This window comes from Numenius arquata, chromosome 7, assembly GCF_964106895.1.
Source record: "Numenius arquata chromosome 7, bNumArq3.hap1.1, whole genome shotgun sequence".
Lineage (NCBI taxonomy): Eukaryota > Metazoa > Chordata > Aves > Charadriiformes > Scolopacidae > Numenius > Numenius arquata.
In genome coordinates this window covers 26,919,424-26,937,471 of record NC_133582.1, presented here as the reverse complement: position 1 = coordinate 26,937,471, position 18,048 = coordinate 26,919,424, and the positions used below count along the sequence as shown (strand labels likewise).

Below are 18,048 nucleotides of genomic sequence, written 5' to 3'. Positions count from 1 at the left end.
GACTACACTTTAGGTTAATGCATTGATTAATCCAGACATTAGATAAAAGAGTTTATTTAGGACTGAATATTCATTTTTAAATGGAATATGTTATTTATTTTCCAAAGTCCATGACATATTGACTTTGTTACAGGTTTACCCAGAACACCTGAAAAAGTACTGAACTGTAGTTAGCCAAGATGCTGTTTCCATAGTGCAACTTTATTATTTGTAACTTCCTATATTTCTACAGCCACTTAACTCCATTTGAAGTATTTCAAGGTCTATTCCTCATTCCTAACTTATCCATTAACCTCCTCCCGTCACTCCTAATAAATTACTACTCAGGTTATAGCAAATAAGGTATTTTCATGTCTTCTGTAATGATGTCAGGTGTGCAGTTGCTCTGTAGGATATGTTCCATTTTGTCTCCATCATGTCTGTAACACAGTAACCTGCTATTGCATTAGAAAAAGGTGCATAAATTTTCTAGGTAATACCTAAAGCAGCCTAAGTAGCCATATTTTTTTTCCACATGGGAGAAATAAAGTAACCTGGACAAATGTATTAATTTTACATGAGGTCCTGTATGTTTTTCCCTATGAATAAGTGATGGTTCTGACTAGGGACACCCTCCAAAGTTTGTACTGGTTAATTGGTGTCATTATACTGATTTCTGGGGGTATTAGATTCAGCCCCAGCTTTCACATTTTAACAAACTGCTGCGTCTTGAGTCACTGAACAATACCAACATAGGCTATGCCAGTTTCACTTTACTCAGAGCGTAAGACAAAACGTAATCCATCACAATGGTCGGGAATAAAGCACACACAAACACCAGTGCTTTTTCCTTCAGCTTCGCCACCATGTACCGCGCCTTGGGTGCAGGAGACGTTAAAGCATCTACCATAGCATCGACAACTTCATTGCCATTAGTGCTTCCTTCGCTGAGAATGCTGTTGAAAAAGTTTGCCCGCTCTTGAACATACTCCTTATTGTAAACTGCCTTTTCTTCTTCACTGAGTTCATTCCAAATCTCTTCAGCACTGACTGGAGGCTGAATTTTTGTAGAGCGTGCATAATTTCCTGGCTGAATAACACAGACCTAAAAGTAAGATGTAAAACTTACCAAGATGCAATCAGTCATTCTGAATTCAGTTAAATACTATAGTCAGTAAAACAGATCAAAAGCTTTCTGCAGACAGATTTCTTCCAGAAAATGCTGCTTTGTTGAAATTTTAACCTTGGAAACTTGACTGAAATCAAATATATTCCTGTGAAACATTTAAGATTGCAGAAGTGCTTTATTCCGACTTCCTCATTTCGCTCTGATGTTAATGTTCTTGTTTTGACTACTCAGCATACCTTCACAGAATGCAATAGTGCATCTTTGATTTTTATAGAACGTTTAATGGTATAAATGTTTTGACAATACTGAGACGAAGCATTTCAGTATGACTTTGATGTCTCCAAAGTGGAATACTTCGGATTTCTCAGTGGCGAATCATGCAATTGGTAATTTTTTGCCCCAGTTTGAGACAAAAGGAGATGTCAAAAAAAATTAGAAGGTCCTGGGGAAAGAATTGCTGTTTTCCCCAAGTAGGTGTAATTAAAAGGAAAATAGGTGTTGTCAGCCAAGTACAGAGCAGACCAAAGGTCCTGGTTTAGATCTCACTGAAGTCATTAGCAAATTTCCATAGATTTCTATGCATGTAGATTTAAATTGAAACCACACAAATCCTGTGCTGTTCTACCTGTTTTCTATGCATGTGTTGTTGCTACTGTTCTGCTAACTTCTGAGGCTTCTGGGGAATTTCAGAGTAGGCTGAGCACTCACAATATCCATACTTTTCCTCAGTTGGCAGCAGGCTTGTTCAAACTATTTGTAGATATGCAATATTAAAAACTCCATGGCATTTAACTGACCTGATTTCTAAAGACAACAACATAAGGTGAGGAAAAATGGTGCTGAGCTGTGTAAAAAACCTGGGGATCTGACAAGCGTTCTCTGGAAAGTCTGTGGTAATGTAGAATCATAGAATGGTTAGAGTTGGAAGGGACCTTAAAGATCATCTACTTCCACCCCCCTGCCCTGGGCAGGGACACATCTCACTGGACCAGGTTGCTCAAAGCCCCGTCCAACCTGGCCTTGAACACTTCCAGGGATGGGGCATCCACAACTTCCTTGGGCAACCTGTTTGTGTCTCACCACCCTCACAGTAAAGAATTTATTCTTAATACCTAATCTAAATCTACCCTTCTTCAGTTTAAAACTGTTCCCCCTCGTCCTATTGCTACACTCCCTGATAAAGAGTCCCTCCCCATCTCTCCTGTAGGTCCCCTTTAGGTATTGGAAGGCTGCTGTAAGGTCTCCCCAGAGCCTTCACTTCTCTAGGCTGAACAAGCCCAATTCTCTCAGCCTGTCTCCACAGGAGAGCAGAGGGGCTCCAGCCCTCTGATCATCTTTGTGGCTCTCCGCTGGACCCATTCCAACAGATCCATGTCCTTCCTGTGATGAGAACTCCAAAACTGGACACAGTACTCCAGGTGGGGTCTCACCAGAGCAGAGGGGTAGAATCACCTCCCTGGACCTGCTGGCCATGCTTCTTTTGATGCATCCCAGGATACAGTTGGCTTTCTGGGCTGCGAATGCACATTGCTGGCTCGTGTTGAGCTTCTCATCCACCAACAGCCCCAAGTCCTTCTCCTCAGGGCTGCTCTCAATCCATTCTCTGCCCAGCCTGATTTTGTGCCTGAGATTGCTGTGACCCAGGTGCAGGACCGTGCGCTTGGCTTGGTTGAACTTCATGACATTCACATGGGCCCACTTCATAAGCCTGTCCAGGTCCCTCTGGATGGCATCCCCTCCCTCCAGCGTGTCGACCATGCCAACTATGCCACTAGTCAACTTCCCACATCTATTTTAAACAAAAAGGTTTTGAAAACTTCATGTTTTGGAGTTTTTTGGAGTTGGCTAGGAGAGAAGAAGATGATACTTTTTTTCTTCTTTCCTTGATTTTCTGTAGCCTTTCTAATGGAAGACACATACTGTGTTTCCTGTAGGTAGCCCGCTTGCCTGGCCAGAGTTCAGTGCCACAGAGCCATAGCTCCATCTGTTCCTTGCCACCTCCAGGTGACTTTCTCCTCAACGGGCAAAGGGAACAGCAGAACAGGGGAGGGGAGCACAGGGTAGAGGGACCGGGTATTCTGCAGGCTCTCTGCAGGGTAGGTTCTGCGGCAAATGCCAGCCAGGGCCTTGTATACAGTGAGAAACAGAAAAATAACTCTCACAGATATTCTGGAAATGTTTGTCAGCCTGGCTCGCTGTATTGTGTGCTGGGGCTATTCCGGGGGTGGGGGAATAGTAAAAATCCCAAAACGACCAGAGTAGCTAACCTGCTAAACTAAGCTCTGCCATGCATTTGAGATTATCCTCAGCTAATCAGTTCAAATCCTCATCATGCTGTGTGGTATTAGGATGTGTAAAATCACTTGCATTTTATAGCATTTTATGTTTATCCGAGAGGAGTAGTTAGTAGATGCATAGCTGTAATTTCGCCCACCACAAAGCTTATGAACAATGCTGTAAATCTGTGTATGTAAGGAGTACACCGATGTAAATCCTTTAGGGAAGACTTTTAGTGTTTGAGAAGAGTGTTTCAGCAGTGGAGTGACTCCAAGGAAAAAAGCCTCGTGAAGCTACTTAGTGATCTAAGCTTCAGGTTTGACTATCAGTGTTGCTTAGACGGGGCACTAAGAGCACTCTTAGAGCCTCTTAGGTTAAGAGAATAAAAACATAATTATTCTGCACAATACTGCCTCTTGCAGTGTCGCTGTTCCCATGAAAAAGAAGGAGCTTTTAACCACAGATGTTGTGAGAGACGAGAGAGAAAGAACCCCTCAGGTAGGTGACAAGCCTTCCTTGTCACTACACAGTGCTCACATCTGGGCTCTTTGCTCCTGTGACCACCCCAGATAAAGTTTCTGTTACCTGGTACTGTTAAGAACTCTTCAAAGAGCATGGCACTGCTCAGGCAGGCCTGACTAGCAAAGTTTCTTCACTGTAGAGGATGTGGAGAAAGGGTGGAAGTTGCAGGCTTGGCACAAAGAGAAGATGAGCTATCCCACAGCTTCTCAGAACTGCAAACATCACCCAGGTCTGCTGTTCTCCATGATTTCCAGCTGACTTATCAGCCATAGAGAACCCACCTCTTTCCAAGAGGAAGCTGCACCCATGGATTCAGCTCTGATCTTTATCTTTGTTATTTGGATGCATGGAGCTTACTTAGCACAAGATTATGTATTATTTTCCATACACTTGTTCCCTTGGACAAAATTTCCTCTCTCACGCCATTGTCTGTCGCATTGTGCAAGTCCTTTGCTTTTTTCCTCACAAAAAGATGCATTTCAGCTCTGTAAGAACTTTCAGGGGTGAAACTTCTCTCTTTTTAATATGAAAATCAACGTTAGAAATAGCAGGGAGTTTCACACAACAGCTACTTGTTACATCACTTACCCGAACACCAAACTTCTTCATTTCCAGTCTTAGAGCATCACAAAATTTTTCAATAGCTGCCTTGGTCATAGAATAAATGCCATTTCCCAGAGCAAAATAGGCAATAATGCTGGACATGAAAACAATACGTCCTGGAAAGAAAATAGTGCAAATAACTTCACTCCCAGTCTTTAACATAGAATTCACATACCTGAGTCTTCTGAACCACTAATAACATGGTATTTAGCATGATGCTGTTGTACTACATCGTATGCCAAAGCTGGGCTGTGTAAGTGTACAGTCCCAGCACAGAAGTGCACTCAGCTCTGTTAAGCAGAGGACTTCACACAAAAATCTTCCTTCCATCTAGTGGAAGGACAGATGCTGGACTAGACAAAGCGTAACACATTCCCAACGTGCTGCTTATTCCTTCTGAGACAGGATGAAAGCGGTGGAAACAAAGCAGTCCCCTAAAAACTTTAGACTGAAAAATAGTGATAAAAGACTATGTTAGTAATAGGAGAACTGCAGAGGAGAGGAGCAGGTAATTTTCCCTGCAGTGGGTATATGACTACTAATACCATTTTTTCCTGCACTAATGATGTCTCTGCACTGAGACCTGGCTTACAACTGTGCATATAAAGTCAAAATTGGACTGTACAGTGATAAGCTTCACCAGAGAAATGTGACTCAACAAAGTGTGTGCAGCCTTACACTACCTTGCTATGATTTCCCTGATCTGTGCTGATTTTTTCCCCTGCCAACTGCAGGCATGCATTAAATAGCGGAGATTTCTGATTTGAGGCCCTGTGCTGTGGTTCATCTCCACTGTTTACTTGTAAACTTGTATCACATAGTCATACCATAGAGTAAAAAATGTGTGAATGTGGATATATAAATACCAGAGGTGAGAGAGAAGATGGCCTCATTGCTAACAATACAGAGAACATAGTTGCATTCCTGTTGCTGTCACAGATGCAGATAATGTCTGGGCCCCAATCTGACCAAATGGTTTAGGCTTGTGGGATATCAAAAGGGCATCACGGGAATGCAGTGAAATCTGTCATTCTGAATTAGGTTCCCTGCCTTCCTACATAGCGTCTGGAATAAATCTTACATACAATAACAGAACAACTACCAGCTTGCTGATCAAGATGCTACCTCAGCTGGCCTGGCCATCTGGAAAAGATATGGGGAAATGTTGCTCCTCTCAGAGTAGGATGCTTAATTCTAGGCTGGAGGACAACACCTCCCTTTACAAGTATTAATCATCTTGAAGTTTTTCTTGGAACAGGCGCTCATCTGAAAATGGCAGTCAGCCGCTTCCTTCAGAACACAGCTACTGGGTGGTAGGATGACCTCTGCCTCCTCTGTCCAGTAGCTGAGTGATTTGGGGCACACACCCAGGACTTGGGACATCTTATTTAACTTCTCTCTTTGCCTAAGGTAACCGAAACCAGGCTTTCCCAGGAGAGTGCTCTAACGTCCATAATTCAAGGTTTTCATTTGGAGAGGTCACTTGCTGCCCCCAAAAACATGAGCTATAAGCTGTCCTGGCTGTTCCTGAAAGCAAAGAGACAGGAAGCCTAAAATTCTTCCTAAAAGTGCCCTGGCCTCCTCTCCTACATAGGTGGGACTTGAAAATGCAGTTAATAAAGGCAGCATTGACAGCCAGGAGTCAGATGCAAAGTGCTCTTTTGAGATACGGTACTATGTATGTGCAGCCATCCAGACCCAAATCTTCTAAAAGTTTGTGCATGTGCTTAATATCGTACACACAGTTAGTCCCTTTCACTTCAAAGTAACCCCTTGCAATATACAAAGCCAGACAAATACCTCTGGTGAATCAGCATCACAGAAAAAAAGTGATGTCTCCCCATGTAATGGCCACGTAACACACTCACTGGGTATATGCAATAGCACATTCTTTTACAAAAACACATCCGGCTTGCCGTATTTAAAGGTTTCTTTTTTCTTGCATCAGAATATCATCAACTGAAGCCAACTGAGCAGAAAGCAGCAGAGTAGCCAAAAAGAGGATGCTTTTATCTTACCAACATTTTGTGGAACAGTGGCATCTGGGGCTCCTGGGTGACACCTAGCCCTTACTGTGCTTGATGCTGTACACACACAGAACAAATCCTCACCTTAAAGAGCTTACAACTTAAATAGACAAGCTAAGCAAAAGGGGGAGAAAGGAAAAGGGTATCTTTCTTTCCCAAATAGAGATGGGGACAGGTAGGGAACAAACTGCAAAGCAATTGAGACATGCTGCCATGCTGTAGGGCGCTGTTTGAACCCTTCTCAGAAGAAAGGATAAAGCCCATGCATATGGAGGTCCATGCAGATGTGTTTATCCCACTGGATACCCATGCATCTCTGTAAAGCACTTTTTCACATACTTGAAATGTCCTGCCCAAGGTCATAGAGAGGATCTTGCTAGGCCTGGAACTGGAAGGTGGATGTCTCTAGTTCATCTCTGCAGGGTCATCCTTCCTCCTAATCCTTCCATCCTAATTGCCAAACAGTAAAATAGTAAAGCCTAAATAATGAAGTTAAACAGAACTTTATTTGATCTTTGTGTTTTCTGATTGTCATTGCTTACAAAGTCTTGCCTGGGCTTAATGATCTACCATTAGCATTTTTTCCTCTCTGTTTTGAGTCAAACACTGAGAGAATTCATTATTTGTAAATACTTTTTTCTATATATTGTAACAACAGAATCTTTAAGGGTGTTTTTTCCCCTACGACTTTACCCTCTTTTCAGGATCAAGTTGCTCTTTCAGGCCACGCAGAAGGAGGCTGTCATTTCAGTTCAATGAAAGACAATTAAGGCTTCTTTTATAGATGCTACATTACCCTGATTATAGTAAGCTAATTATTCTACAACTCTAAATAACAGTGGATTAGCATTACCCTTGTATTTCCTTAGAAGGGGAAGAAATGCCAGGGTTGTCCTGATGCTCCCAAGGAGATTCACATCTGCAAATTTTTCATATTTCTCCATAGACAGCCACCCTGTCTCGCCAAATGTTGATATTCCTGCATTGTTGACAAGCCCCCAGAAACCTATGGAAGAAAAATGTCTCAACAAGCATCTTTCACTGAAAAACAACCACCATTAGGTGACAAAATAACACTAGTGATTTGAAACAACTTTTTAGTTCTGTTATCTTTTTGTCTTTTCTACTTACAAATGCAGGCATGTTTTGTCTAATGACGGAATGTAATTGTGGTCATTATCTGGACTATATAAGTCTCAGTGCTATTTAATAATCACTCACTTTATAGTCATCTTAAGTTATTTATGAATAACATGATCTGGGAGACTACATCTTACTGCCAATGTGGTGTACCATGATATTTTAATTACTTTAATCCCACTGTGTGCTATGAGCAGCTTTGTGAAAATTATATTGAGCAGTCTAAAGACTAAGGGGTAATATTTTCAAAGTGCCTGACTAATTCAGGAGCCTACGTCTTGGCTCCTTTTCCAGGATTTGAGCTTTGATTCCTTCTGAAATCAGCCAGAATCGGGTAAAGGGGTGCAGCATTGGGTAAAGTAACAAAGTAGGGTCAGTACCTACAGTTTGGAGGTTTTTTTCTACTCTTGGACAACTCTATTCCCCACATAACAACAGGTTTTGGTGCTAAGGAGCCCAGCCCCTTTAAATGCGGTGAGATTCCAGTGTTTACAAACAGAAATTTATCAGCAGCAAAGCTTGTTCTGACACAACTCTGCCAGAAAGTGCAAGGCCTTTAGCCCAAAGCCAGAGAACGTTTTGTGTGAGCCCTGTGCAGTGCTAATAACATCAGCTGCTGGAAATGCTTTTTCATTGACGTGTGGAATGCTCGCAGCTTGGAGCTGACATGCTGACTTGCTCCTGCCTTCATAGCATACACTGTAGATGTATGGTAAAGCACTGAGTGACACGGTGCTTTTGAAAAGGTTTCCGTTTCTGTCCTGACTGAGAATATTTCTAGGGTTACCAGCAGGGTAACTAAGAAGTACATAGGGTAGCCTGATTTGCACTGAAATAGCTAAGTTTGCAGCCTAGCTTCGCAGCCTTGACAATTTGGCTTAAGCTGCTTTTTTTTCCCCCAAGAATTCTTGTATGTGTCCGAGGCAAATGATTGTTTTGTCGCGCCTTCTACAGGATCTCCAAGCCTAGGTTTCTGGTGGGGCAGAGTGGGTAGCAGTGCCTCTGTCCCCTTCTCTGGACACAGGCTATAGGGCACAGGTGTGATGCCGACCCAGCTGCAGCCTCCTGTACCCATGGTGGCAAAGGTATTCTCGGGGGACCCTTGGTCACCGTGGTGAAGATGCTGCAGACTTAGGCTGAACTCTTTTCTTTCTGATCTTCTCTGACAAAGCTACTGCCATGATTTCATGGTATCTTGGTCCTTCCAGAGTCCTGCCAAGAGCTATGAATACAGGATTTCATTCACAACAATAGTTAAAGCTGAAACAGACATTAAAAAAAAAAAAAAATTAATTAGTTTATAAAGCAGACGTCTGTAAGCTTTCCTAACATATATACACTACTTGTATTCTGACCAGTATTCTGATACTATGTAATGAAATTGGTGTTTAAACAGAGACACAGTTCTTTCAATGATTTCTCAGAGCAAAACACCCAAAATCAGGAATTTACCACATAGAAACTCTGTCCTCCAAAGAGAATAAATCATTATTCGGCTGTCTGCCACGCAGCAATCCTCGACACTGGACCTCTTTTGTAACTTTAGATACAGACTGACTGCTGTCCTGGTAATGCAGCAGTTTCCTGCGTAGTCACCTCTTTTCTACTGCCCCAAATGTTAGTGGAGGGAGGAGAGGAAATAGACCAAAAAATTGGCCACTGGAATTGGGCACCCTCGACTTCCTTATTCCTCCTGCCATCACCCTGTTGTTCCAGGCCTTTCCATCATTCTGTGGCTTTATTTCTCCTTCTTAAAATGGAACTAGCCTTGTGGGACTGACCTCCTTGTAAAACACTTCAAGAGCAGTGGATTGAGGAGTCCTCTGTAAAAGGTAATTATCAATATTTTTGTACTTGCACATGATCTGATCTACAGATGGACTGAGTAGCCGCACACCCCATCTGTCTCTACTTAAGGCTGAAAGTCTCTGTACTCAGGTTTATTTTTATATAACCTAACTCTAACACAACACAAACTAAAGCCTGGCATCGCTGTGAAAGCTGTTCTCTGATCTTCTCAGCTTTACCTATTGGAATTAAAAAAGATATGTCATTTTGCTACTACCACTGCATCCTGCACAGCAGAGCAAGAACTCTTGCTCCCCACACCCTTGAGTTCATTAGAGCTTCAGAAATACAGCCATTAAACTTAAGACAACTTATTTTCTTCTTCTTTCTCTTAAACTGTGAAATGCAGAATTTAGCTTGCAGGGCTTAAGCTTTATCTCCAGCTCTTTGCCAGCTTTCCATCATGCACTTCAAAGACTCCAGGTGGTTAGTGGTGAGGCCAGCCTGTGTGTATGCCACTTTTTTCAGAAAATTTCCTACCTCCCGAGAAACAACCTGCCCAGCTATGTACTCAGGGCACTTGAATCTGCTTTGGTCTTCCTTTCTTGAAATGTTTGTGGTAAAAATTCAAGCTACATTTGTGCATACAAAATATACTGTATATTTGCTTAGACAAATGCAGCTTGGGTAAGCTGAGAAATATAGTCCTCAGATGGAAATCTAGAAGGATAAGGAAGAATTGAGCAGCAGAAGGAGAAAGACATCACATTTCCTCAGAGTGTGCATGCACAGACACATTAGGAGAAAGCATCTGATGTCTGATGTGGAAGGGAAAAATTATTCAAGACTGCCAAAACAGAAGTCAGTCTAAGCACTCTTTACGAAGACGGGTCTTAGACCATGCTACAGCAGGCAGGGAATAAATGAACTGGAAAGCAGAACTGGACATCAACTGCAAGAGATTTTCACTGATCTCTCTGTTGGGAAAATGGATCCTGAGGACAAAGATTAAGAGATATAGCAGGGGATCTACAGAATCACTTTAGGAAACCTCACTTTAAGATTAGTGAGGCTTTCAGAAGAACACTAGCTCTCACATAACCTCCCAGATAATTTCTACTTCAAGACATGTTGACCAAAAGGCACATACCCAAAGTCCATATTTAGGCCTAAAAGATGCCTGATGTTTTTCTAGAAACTCTTAAAAGTCCTCTTCCTATTCAAGTCAATCAAGCTGTGTGCTTGCAAACCCCACACACAGACAATATCTGAATTCGGCCAGATTTTCCAAACTCAAATGTGTGTTCTTGATATCACTGGTCTTTGGACTTTATCATCTAAACCTGAGCCCATACAAAAATCAGAGCTTCTTTCCTGAAAGATTCCAGTCCAACAGTAAAAGAAACCAGCCAAAGGAAGGAGAGTATGATTTGCCATATTCCTATCTAAAAAATTAAGAGAGGGATCAAGCCAATCTGTCTGTGGCAATGCAGGGTGTTCGTGGTAACAGGCCAGCTGAGACTCCTGAGTTTCAGATATATACCAGCCTTTGCTCGGAATATTATGCTGTGGTTGTCTTCACTGGGAGGATGACTCTATTTGAATAGGAGGTCTGGGCTAAAACACGGTATCGTGGGCCTACTGGGTGGATTCCATGAATAGGAAATCTTAATTAAGTGGGGGAGAGTATTTAATAACTTTGGAGTAGGAGGTAGGACTAATATCCCTCCCTTCCAGCTAGCTACATGTCACCCACTCACAAGAGTCAAGGAGAGGAAGAGAAACTCTTGTTTTAAACAGAAGCAGCAAATCAGACCAAAAAAAAGAGGTTTGCTGTATAGCTTAAGACAGTTGCAAATCAACCTGCACCAAAGTCCCAGTGTAATTCATGTTGGGTTTAATGTACAAAAAGTTTCTTCTTTTTTAAGCAAGAAAGGACTCTAAATATTTTAGAAAGTGATCTTAATGGGTGCACAAGCCATAAAAACAAATAAAGAAAAAGAAAGGGATCAGAGCCAGCAGATTTTTGTGGAGAGACAGTTAGCTCTAGAGAATGAGCTACGTACCATGGAAATTGATTTGCCATCCTTTTCAGGCTGACATAATTTCACAGTCTAGCACAGAACAAACATTTACAAGCAAACAAACTATGAAGTGGCAGTCTGTCCAGCTAGGTGTGTTACCAGTAGTTCGGATTTCTGCTGTTGCCTATCAGAGAGAGGGAAGACAAGGTGGAGCTTGCACACTTACCATTAAATCCAGCGATTGCTGAAGTGGTTTCCTTGTGACTATTTTTGGGATGATACAAGAGTGTTTCAGTGATCTGAATTTAGAAGTCCAGCACGCTGATGTGATGTACTTTACATCTTTGGTACCTGAGTGGAACTGATTATAGTGAAAATGGCATAAAGTGCAGAGAGGGAACAGTCCCTAAGCGAACACCTAGTGACTGCCAGAGATAGATGCCTCTTCTCAGTTTCTGCAGGGAGTTGCTGAATAGAATGATCCTGTTCTGAGGGAGGAGGAGGGAGAGACAGACACAACTGTCCAGCAGTACTTACAAGTGAAAATCGCATAGAGAACACTGCCAGTAACTGTTTTAAAGGTGGATGTTTTCACAGCTTTTAAGTAAGATAATCTATGATCTACTGTATCCTTTCAGCACAATCCACTGGATTCATACCTCAGTTTGAATTGTTCATGCAAAAACCAACAGCAGATTTTTTTATCTGTCTGATGCTTATTTAAAACAGTCTACTGGACTCACCACCTGCTCTTTGCTCTCCTTATTACAAATGTCTGACATGTACTTGATTTTCAGTGTGCTTAGTCCTCTGCTGTAGGCCACGGATGCTGCTGTCTGTGATCCACTAGGGAAAATGTCCTAAGGCTTCACTACGGAGAGTTCCTTAACTGGTGGAACATTGAGGCCCACGCTCCACTGCCCACCCTTTGGGTAGCAGATAGAATATTCTGTGCAGTCACACGCTCCTTTAATTCTCTAGGTACTTTTAGAACATAAATGCAATTACAGATGGTTCAGAATTCTCTTTCCTAATGAAAAAGAATTTCATTAAAACCAATCATTGATCCAAATGTAAGAAAATTACAACTCCTATCTTTGACAAAAAATAGGTTAATACGAGAGCTAACCTTCAGCTGAATTGTTAAATTGAAACTGTTTTTATAAAGTTAAAATACCAAAGAAAACAACACATCTATTTTCAGAGGTGCCAAGAAAGAACACGCCTACTGAAGTCTTTTGCTTAAAGACTCTACATAAGTAGAGTATCCTCACAGTTTCGTTACATTTGAGATAAAAATATTTTTACCCATATATTTTATAAATTATGAAGAAGGCTTGTGGCATTCACTCCATTAATATCAGGCATTAAAGTAACTCCTTTGCTCCTTTTTATGTAATAAATTTAGGAGGTCGATTACTTGATAATTGGGAGTTTTCCCAAATGGCGTATGTGCTATCTGGACCTATAAAATTACATTTTCTTTTCTGCCTTTGCAATGTACCCTCAAAATGCTGCAGCAGAAGAGCTGACCGACAATGGAAAAAGGTTTCCTCAAATGTGTGCTGTGTCTGTGCGTGCCCAGCCCTGTGCTAGGGGTGAAAGGGCCTGACTGCCAGCCCAGGAGACGCACTGTCTGCGCACAAGCTATGTGCACGCTGTGTTTCAACACCAGCTGGGCTCAAAGTGTCATTCCTGGCCCCTCCAGCAATCCCCGATGTCTCTAGTGTGATTTGCCTTGATCTGAAGGCATGTCCACACGCCCCTGAGCAGCAAAGACGACTGGCAAGTTAGTGCTCAACTGTGGACTCGAAAGTCTACATGACAGCTTGAACACAACCATTGCTTAAGGTGCCAGAATTATAGGATAAATTATCTGTAATTCAGACTTTCAGGTGACCCAGTCCCCATATAAACCCTATAAGGGCTTTTCTGAGTCATCTGCATTGTCTCTGCAGCTTGGGAAAGAGCCTGAGAGGGGAAGGCTCTGCCTCTTAATGAGATAAGGTCATGATCAACCATAAATACACGTACTTAATGAGCAGCATCTAGGCTGCTTCTTTCTTCACTTCTCATTTCACCCCCTTCCCAAGGTGCTGATGAACCAGGCAGGCAGAGGCTTTGCATTTCATTATTGTTCTGCCTGCTTTATTCTCTACTTGTGTTCCTTGTGTGAGCGGGATCTGTTTGTAATTCTGAGGGAACCTTACTTCTGAGCCTGAGCAAGCTCTGCACCACGGGTATCCCCCAGTATAACTGACGGGTTTCCTTTTAAGTGACCCTCCCAGGGACTAGCTTGCCAAACCTCCAGTTGTACGGAGAAGCAGCTGGTTCGGTATGGCGTGGCAGCTGCCCTCTCTGCACCTCCTGTATTTATTCTCACTTTCGCAAGACGTGCCCAGATGTACATCACCTTCCCACCGCCTCCAGTGCACACTGGTTCTTCTCCGCTTTCCCTGCAGTTTCCTCCTGTCTGATACCTGGGGAGAGATGCTGGGACCCTCCCACCCGCACTGAGGGGTTTCCTCTTCTGGTGGCAGAAAGGTGACAGTCGCCCGTGGGCATGCTGAAGAGGGCACTTCTTCACCTCTTCAAAGAGGGCACTTTCCACCTTTGAATAGGCCCCAGTTTGGGTGCTGCTTAGCCCAGCACATCTTTTATATAAAGCATTGTCGTCATCCCTGATAGCGGTAATTGCAATTAGCACCATGGGCGACGGCACTCCCTAGCCACAAGCCGTGACAGTCCAGCTGTCCCTTGTCGGCAGCCGCCCCCAAGCCCCGTTTGGGGACTCCGTGCCCGCCGGTCCTGCCGCCCCCGGGGCTCTGGCTGGCGGGGGCGGCTCCCGGCCGGTACCCGAGCGCGGGGCTCGCCCCGCCGCCCCTGCCCCCCCACCGGCCGGTCCCACGGGTGGCCTCACCTCTCTCGGGCAGGTGGCTGAGCACCAGCTCCTTGGCGGCCAGCACGTCGCGGGCGCGGGTGACATCCAGCCGCAGGACGCGCAGGCGGCCGGAGCCGGCCGCCGCCTCCCGCTGCAGCCGCCGGGCCCCGTCGCCGCCGGGGCAGAGGCAGCCGGCGAAGACGGTGAAGCCCAGGCGGTGGAGGCGGAGCGCCAGCAGGTGCCCGAAGCCGCTGTCGCAGCCGGTGATGAGCACGGCCCTCCCGGCCGGCTCCAGCGCCGCCGCCCCGCGCCGCCACAGCCGGGACAGCAGGAGGAGAAGGAGGAGAAGGAGGAGAAGGAGGAGGAGAGGGGCCGCGGCACACATGCTGCCCGCACCGCCGCCGCGCCGCGTGTGAGGGAGGGAGGCCGCGGGGATCTCCCTGCCCGCCCCGCCATCCCCTCCCCCGGACAGGCACCGCCCTCACCCCGCCGATCCCCGGGTCCTCCCAGCGGAGGAGGCCGAAGTTGGTGGAGGTCTCTCCCCACCGGGGATGGGGGGCCTGTCAGCTGGGTCTGTGCGGCCAAAAGGGGGGTGGGTTGTGCTGAAATGCGGTGCTGAAGTGGCCGTGGGCAGTTCAACCTCTCTGCCAAACTGGCTTCCACGCCGGCCGATCGCTACAGACTGGCTGTAGGGTGTGAAATGAAAGCAGCGTGAGTATTTGTAGATCTGTGAGATGGTGATTTCTAATAGGGCTACATTATTATAGTTATTATATGTTATGTTACAGTATTAAATTGATGTGGGTTTTTTATGACCCAGGTCTCTGTCTGCTATGTCATACCACGGTTGCCTCTAGACACACCATGGTGGAGGAAGATGTCTGTTTCTTACAGGCTAAAATGACAGTTACACATTGCTGAACAAAGATCCCCGAGAGCTAAGATTACGGGAGAAATTTGATTAGGCAGTGTTTTCTCTGCCCGTTCTTTCATCTGAGAAACTCTCCAAGCAGCGATTGGAAGGGATAGTATGTCATATCTGCCTCCTCTGAGTAAAATGAAATGGTTGAAAGAACCAGATGCCTTTATTAATTGTGATTTAAAGTTGGTTTGTGAAAAATACAAAGGGGCCAAAGTCATTCATTGAGATACACAGAGCAGCAGAGGAAGCAGCAGGACTTAACAGGCACAGGGATGGTCCTAAATATTTGCCTAATTTGCATCACTGTAGCTCCACAGTCCACCTTGTTCACTTTTAGTAGTTTATCTTAAATACCTGCTGTAACTAGTTGTGGCAGAGGGGTTTCATAACTGGTGGTGCCATGCTGTCCACGAGTCTCCAGAAATGGCACTGGTCCCTGCAATCAGCTGTGTTTCATGTTTGCATGGGGATCCCTTTGCACTGACATAGAGTGTTTTGAATGCCATTCTAAGGTGAAAGGGAATGATTATTGTTTAAATCTCTTTTCCATGTGCCAAGGCATTTGTGTGTCTTTATTCTTGTCGGCTGCCCATCTGTCTAGATTTACTTTAGTTTTAAATTTTTAAGTGCTTTCTCTTCTGCAATGCTCAGGTCTCCTGTAGGCATTGCACAATAGGACTTTAAGCCTTAAGTGGTTTGGAAAATGAGGTTATGCTTTGCTGCTGGGAGACAAATTAAGAAGTGGAATGGTTAAACCTAAAAGAAGATATCCAGATACCTGTCCTCAGTTGGATTTATTTGATCATGCTCCATCATACTGGGAGATGCTGCCCTTTTTTAGCCTTCAAAAGATCACTCAGTCTTCTGCAACAGTATGAGTCACAAAGCTTTGTCTTTACATTTAAAAAATATTATGCAACCCTCAAAATCGTTAGAGTTGATAACAGCCTGTCCTCCAGCCAGCTTCCCTGTCTGGTTCCCTCTGGCATAAAAAGATGGGGAGGGATTCCAGATTCACCTCCTCTGTGCCTCCTACCCACCCCTCCTCTGCGTCTGCCAGTCTCTACTCTCAGCTTTCGTGTCCCGTTAATAACATAAAGATCACAGGCACTGGCAAAACCATTCTCCTGAAGAATAAAAGGTGACCCAACTAACCTCTGAATCTTCTGCTGTCTCTATTCCAAATAAACTTCAAAAGATATTAAAAATATGGCACACAAATGTGACACACTCCTGTCTGAGAGCAGGCACAGTATGTTGTCAGAGCAACAGAATAATTTAGCCTGAAAGTTATGGATTAGAACTGTATCCTTCACAGTTAGAAACAACTTCATGAGTACCTAGTCCAGCAAATGAGGCCACTTAGGTCTACAGTGCAGACTACGTGCAGTGGAATTTCTCTATTTGTTGGAATGATTTTCCTCTGCGTTTATAATATTCTGTTCCTAACTCAAATACCTACATATATTTGTACAGACGCAGACACATTCATATGTGTTAACATTCATATTGAATTTAGTACTCTGTGTTTTGTCTGGTTTCTGAAATCCCTTTTTCATCTTTAGAACTCATTTCAAATAAAACCTCAAAAGTTTTTATCTCTATCTTAATCTGTTCTACCACACGTGTAATTCAAGTCAGTTGTGGTTTTCCTGTAGCAAGTTTAAGCAAAGGTCTGGATTTTGCAGGAGGTGAGGAGGCTGGTACTGATGAGGATCTGAGCAAATCTGCACCTAGAACATGCCCAGAGATCTTCCACTCTTCCTCAGAACCTTTCTGGGAACGGCAACCTGTGAAGCTTATGCTTAAAGTTTTCCTCTAGGTCACCCAGTAGGTTTCACAGTGTGAAATAAGAAATTGCTACAGTTAAGAACTGAAGAACAAGCTTTCCAGAGGCATCGCAATCTCTTCTTAGGTCATTAGATAAGCAGATATCTGAGCCACCACAGTGGCTGCAGTTCATCCGCACCTTGGAAAATCAGGCCATTTCCAGAAGTGTCAAACTGTGGATTTAAGGTGTTTAAGATTAGGCACCTCTTGGAAAAAAGTACTGCTCAGATCTTACTAACTCTGTTGGTTATTGCTCCAAAGCAAATTAGATGGATAAAAATGAAGCTGTAACCTTTTTGTTGAACAGGGAAGTGTTGCCACATTGTCCCTATCCCTCAAAACAGGGTGCATTTCTAAAGGGCTGTCAGTTTGTTCGCAGGCACTGGCTGGAAAGGACCATGATAAAGGAGAGCTGGGATGGGCTGTGCTCCTCTAGTGTGCCCCAGGACCTCCAGGTTGACTTCAGAGGAGAAAGATCTGCTTTTTACCTAGTCCCTGAGCAGAGGGTCAGTGGCTGTGGGGAGCAGAGCTTGCTATGGGACATTTAAATAATATGCACAGATCTTTGTCCAGCATAGCTCCAGTAGAAATCAAGATACAAGGGAAGAGAGGGGGCAATGTAGCTTTCCTCTGCCCTTAATCTCCCCCTTATCTTTTTGCCTCTTCTCAAGTCTACTCACCTCTGTTTATTTTGCCCATTCTCTTGTTCCTGTTCCCTCAGCCCCTCATACCTATATCCCTCCTGATGGTCTTATCGCAAACTGGAGCTGCCTCAAAATTTGCCATCTGTCACGCTTAGTGGTACCCACTCTTAGTAGTGGGTAAGAGGAGTAATGATATTTGATGTCTTCCTTGTAGCCTCAACTCTCCAGTGCCCTGTGAAAGTCCTTATTATTTTTATTTTCTGAAGCAAAGATGAAACTCTG

General features: G+C 44.0%; 1 protein-coding gene across 1 annotated transcript; it reads right to left on the bottom strand.

Moving 5' to 3' along the window:
* Window positions 1-736: 736 nt before the first annotated feature.
* LOC141466867 (D-beta-hydroxybutyrate dehydrogenase, mitochondrial-like) lies at window positions 737-14,755 on the bottom strand. Its single transcript, XM_074150972.1, has 4 exons — window positions 14,410-14,755; window positions 7,391-7,543; window positions 4,496-4,626; window positions 737-1,084 (listed from the first exon to the last, which is right to left on the bottom strand). Exons 1-4 carry the CDS (start codon window positions 14,753-14,755, stop codon window positions 737-739), a joined length of 978 nt encoding a protein of 325 aa, XP_074007073.1.
* Between the last annotated feature and the right edge of the window lie 3,293 nt (window positions 14,756-18,048).

Coding starts and splice junctions, on each gene's coding strand:
- LOC141466867 (XM_074150972.1), bottom strand. CDS start 14,755: ATGTGTGCCGCGGCCCCTCTCCTCCTCCTTCTCCTCCTTCTCCTCCTT. Junction 7,544..14,409: donor CAGCCACCTGCCCGAGAGAG/GTGAGGCCACCC, acceptor TTTCTTCCATAG/GTTTCTGGGGGCTTGTCAAC. Junction 1,085..4,495: donor TGAAGAAGTTTGGTGTTCGG/GTAAGTGATGTA, acceptor TCTTACTTTTAG/GTCTGTGTTATTCAGCCAGG.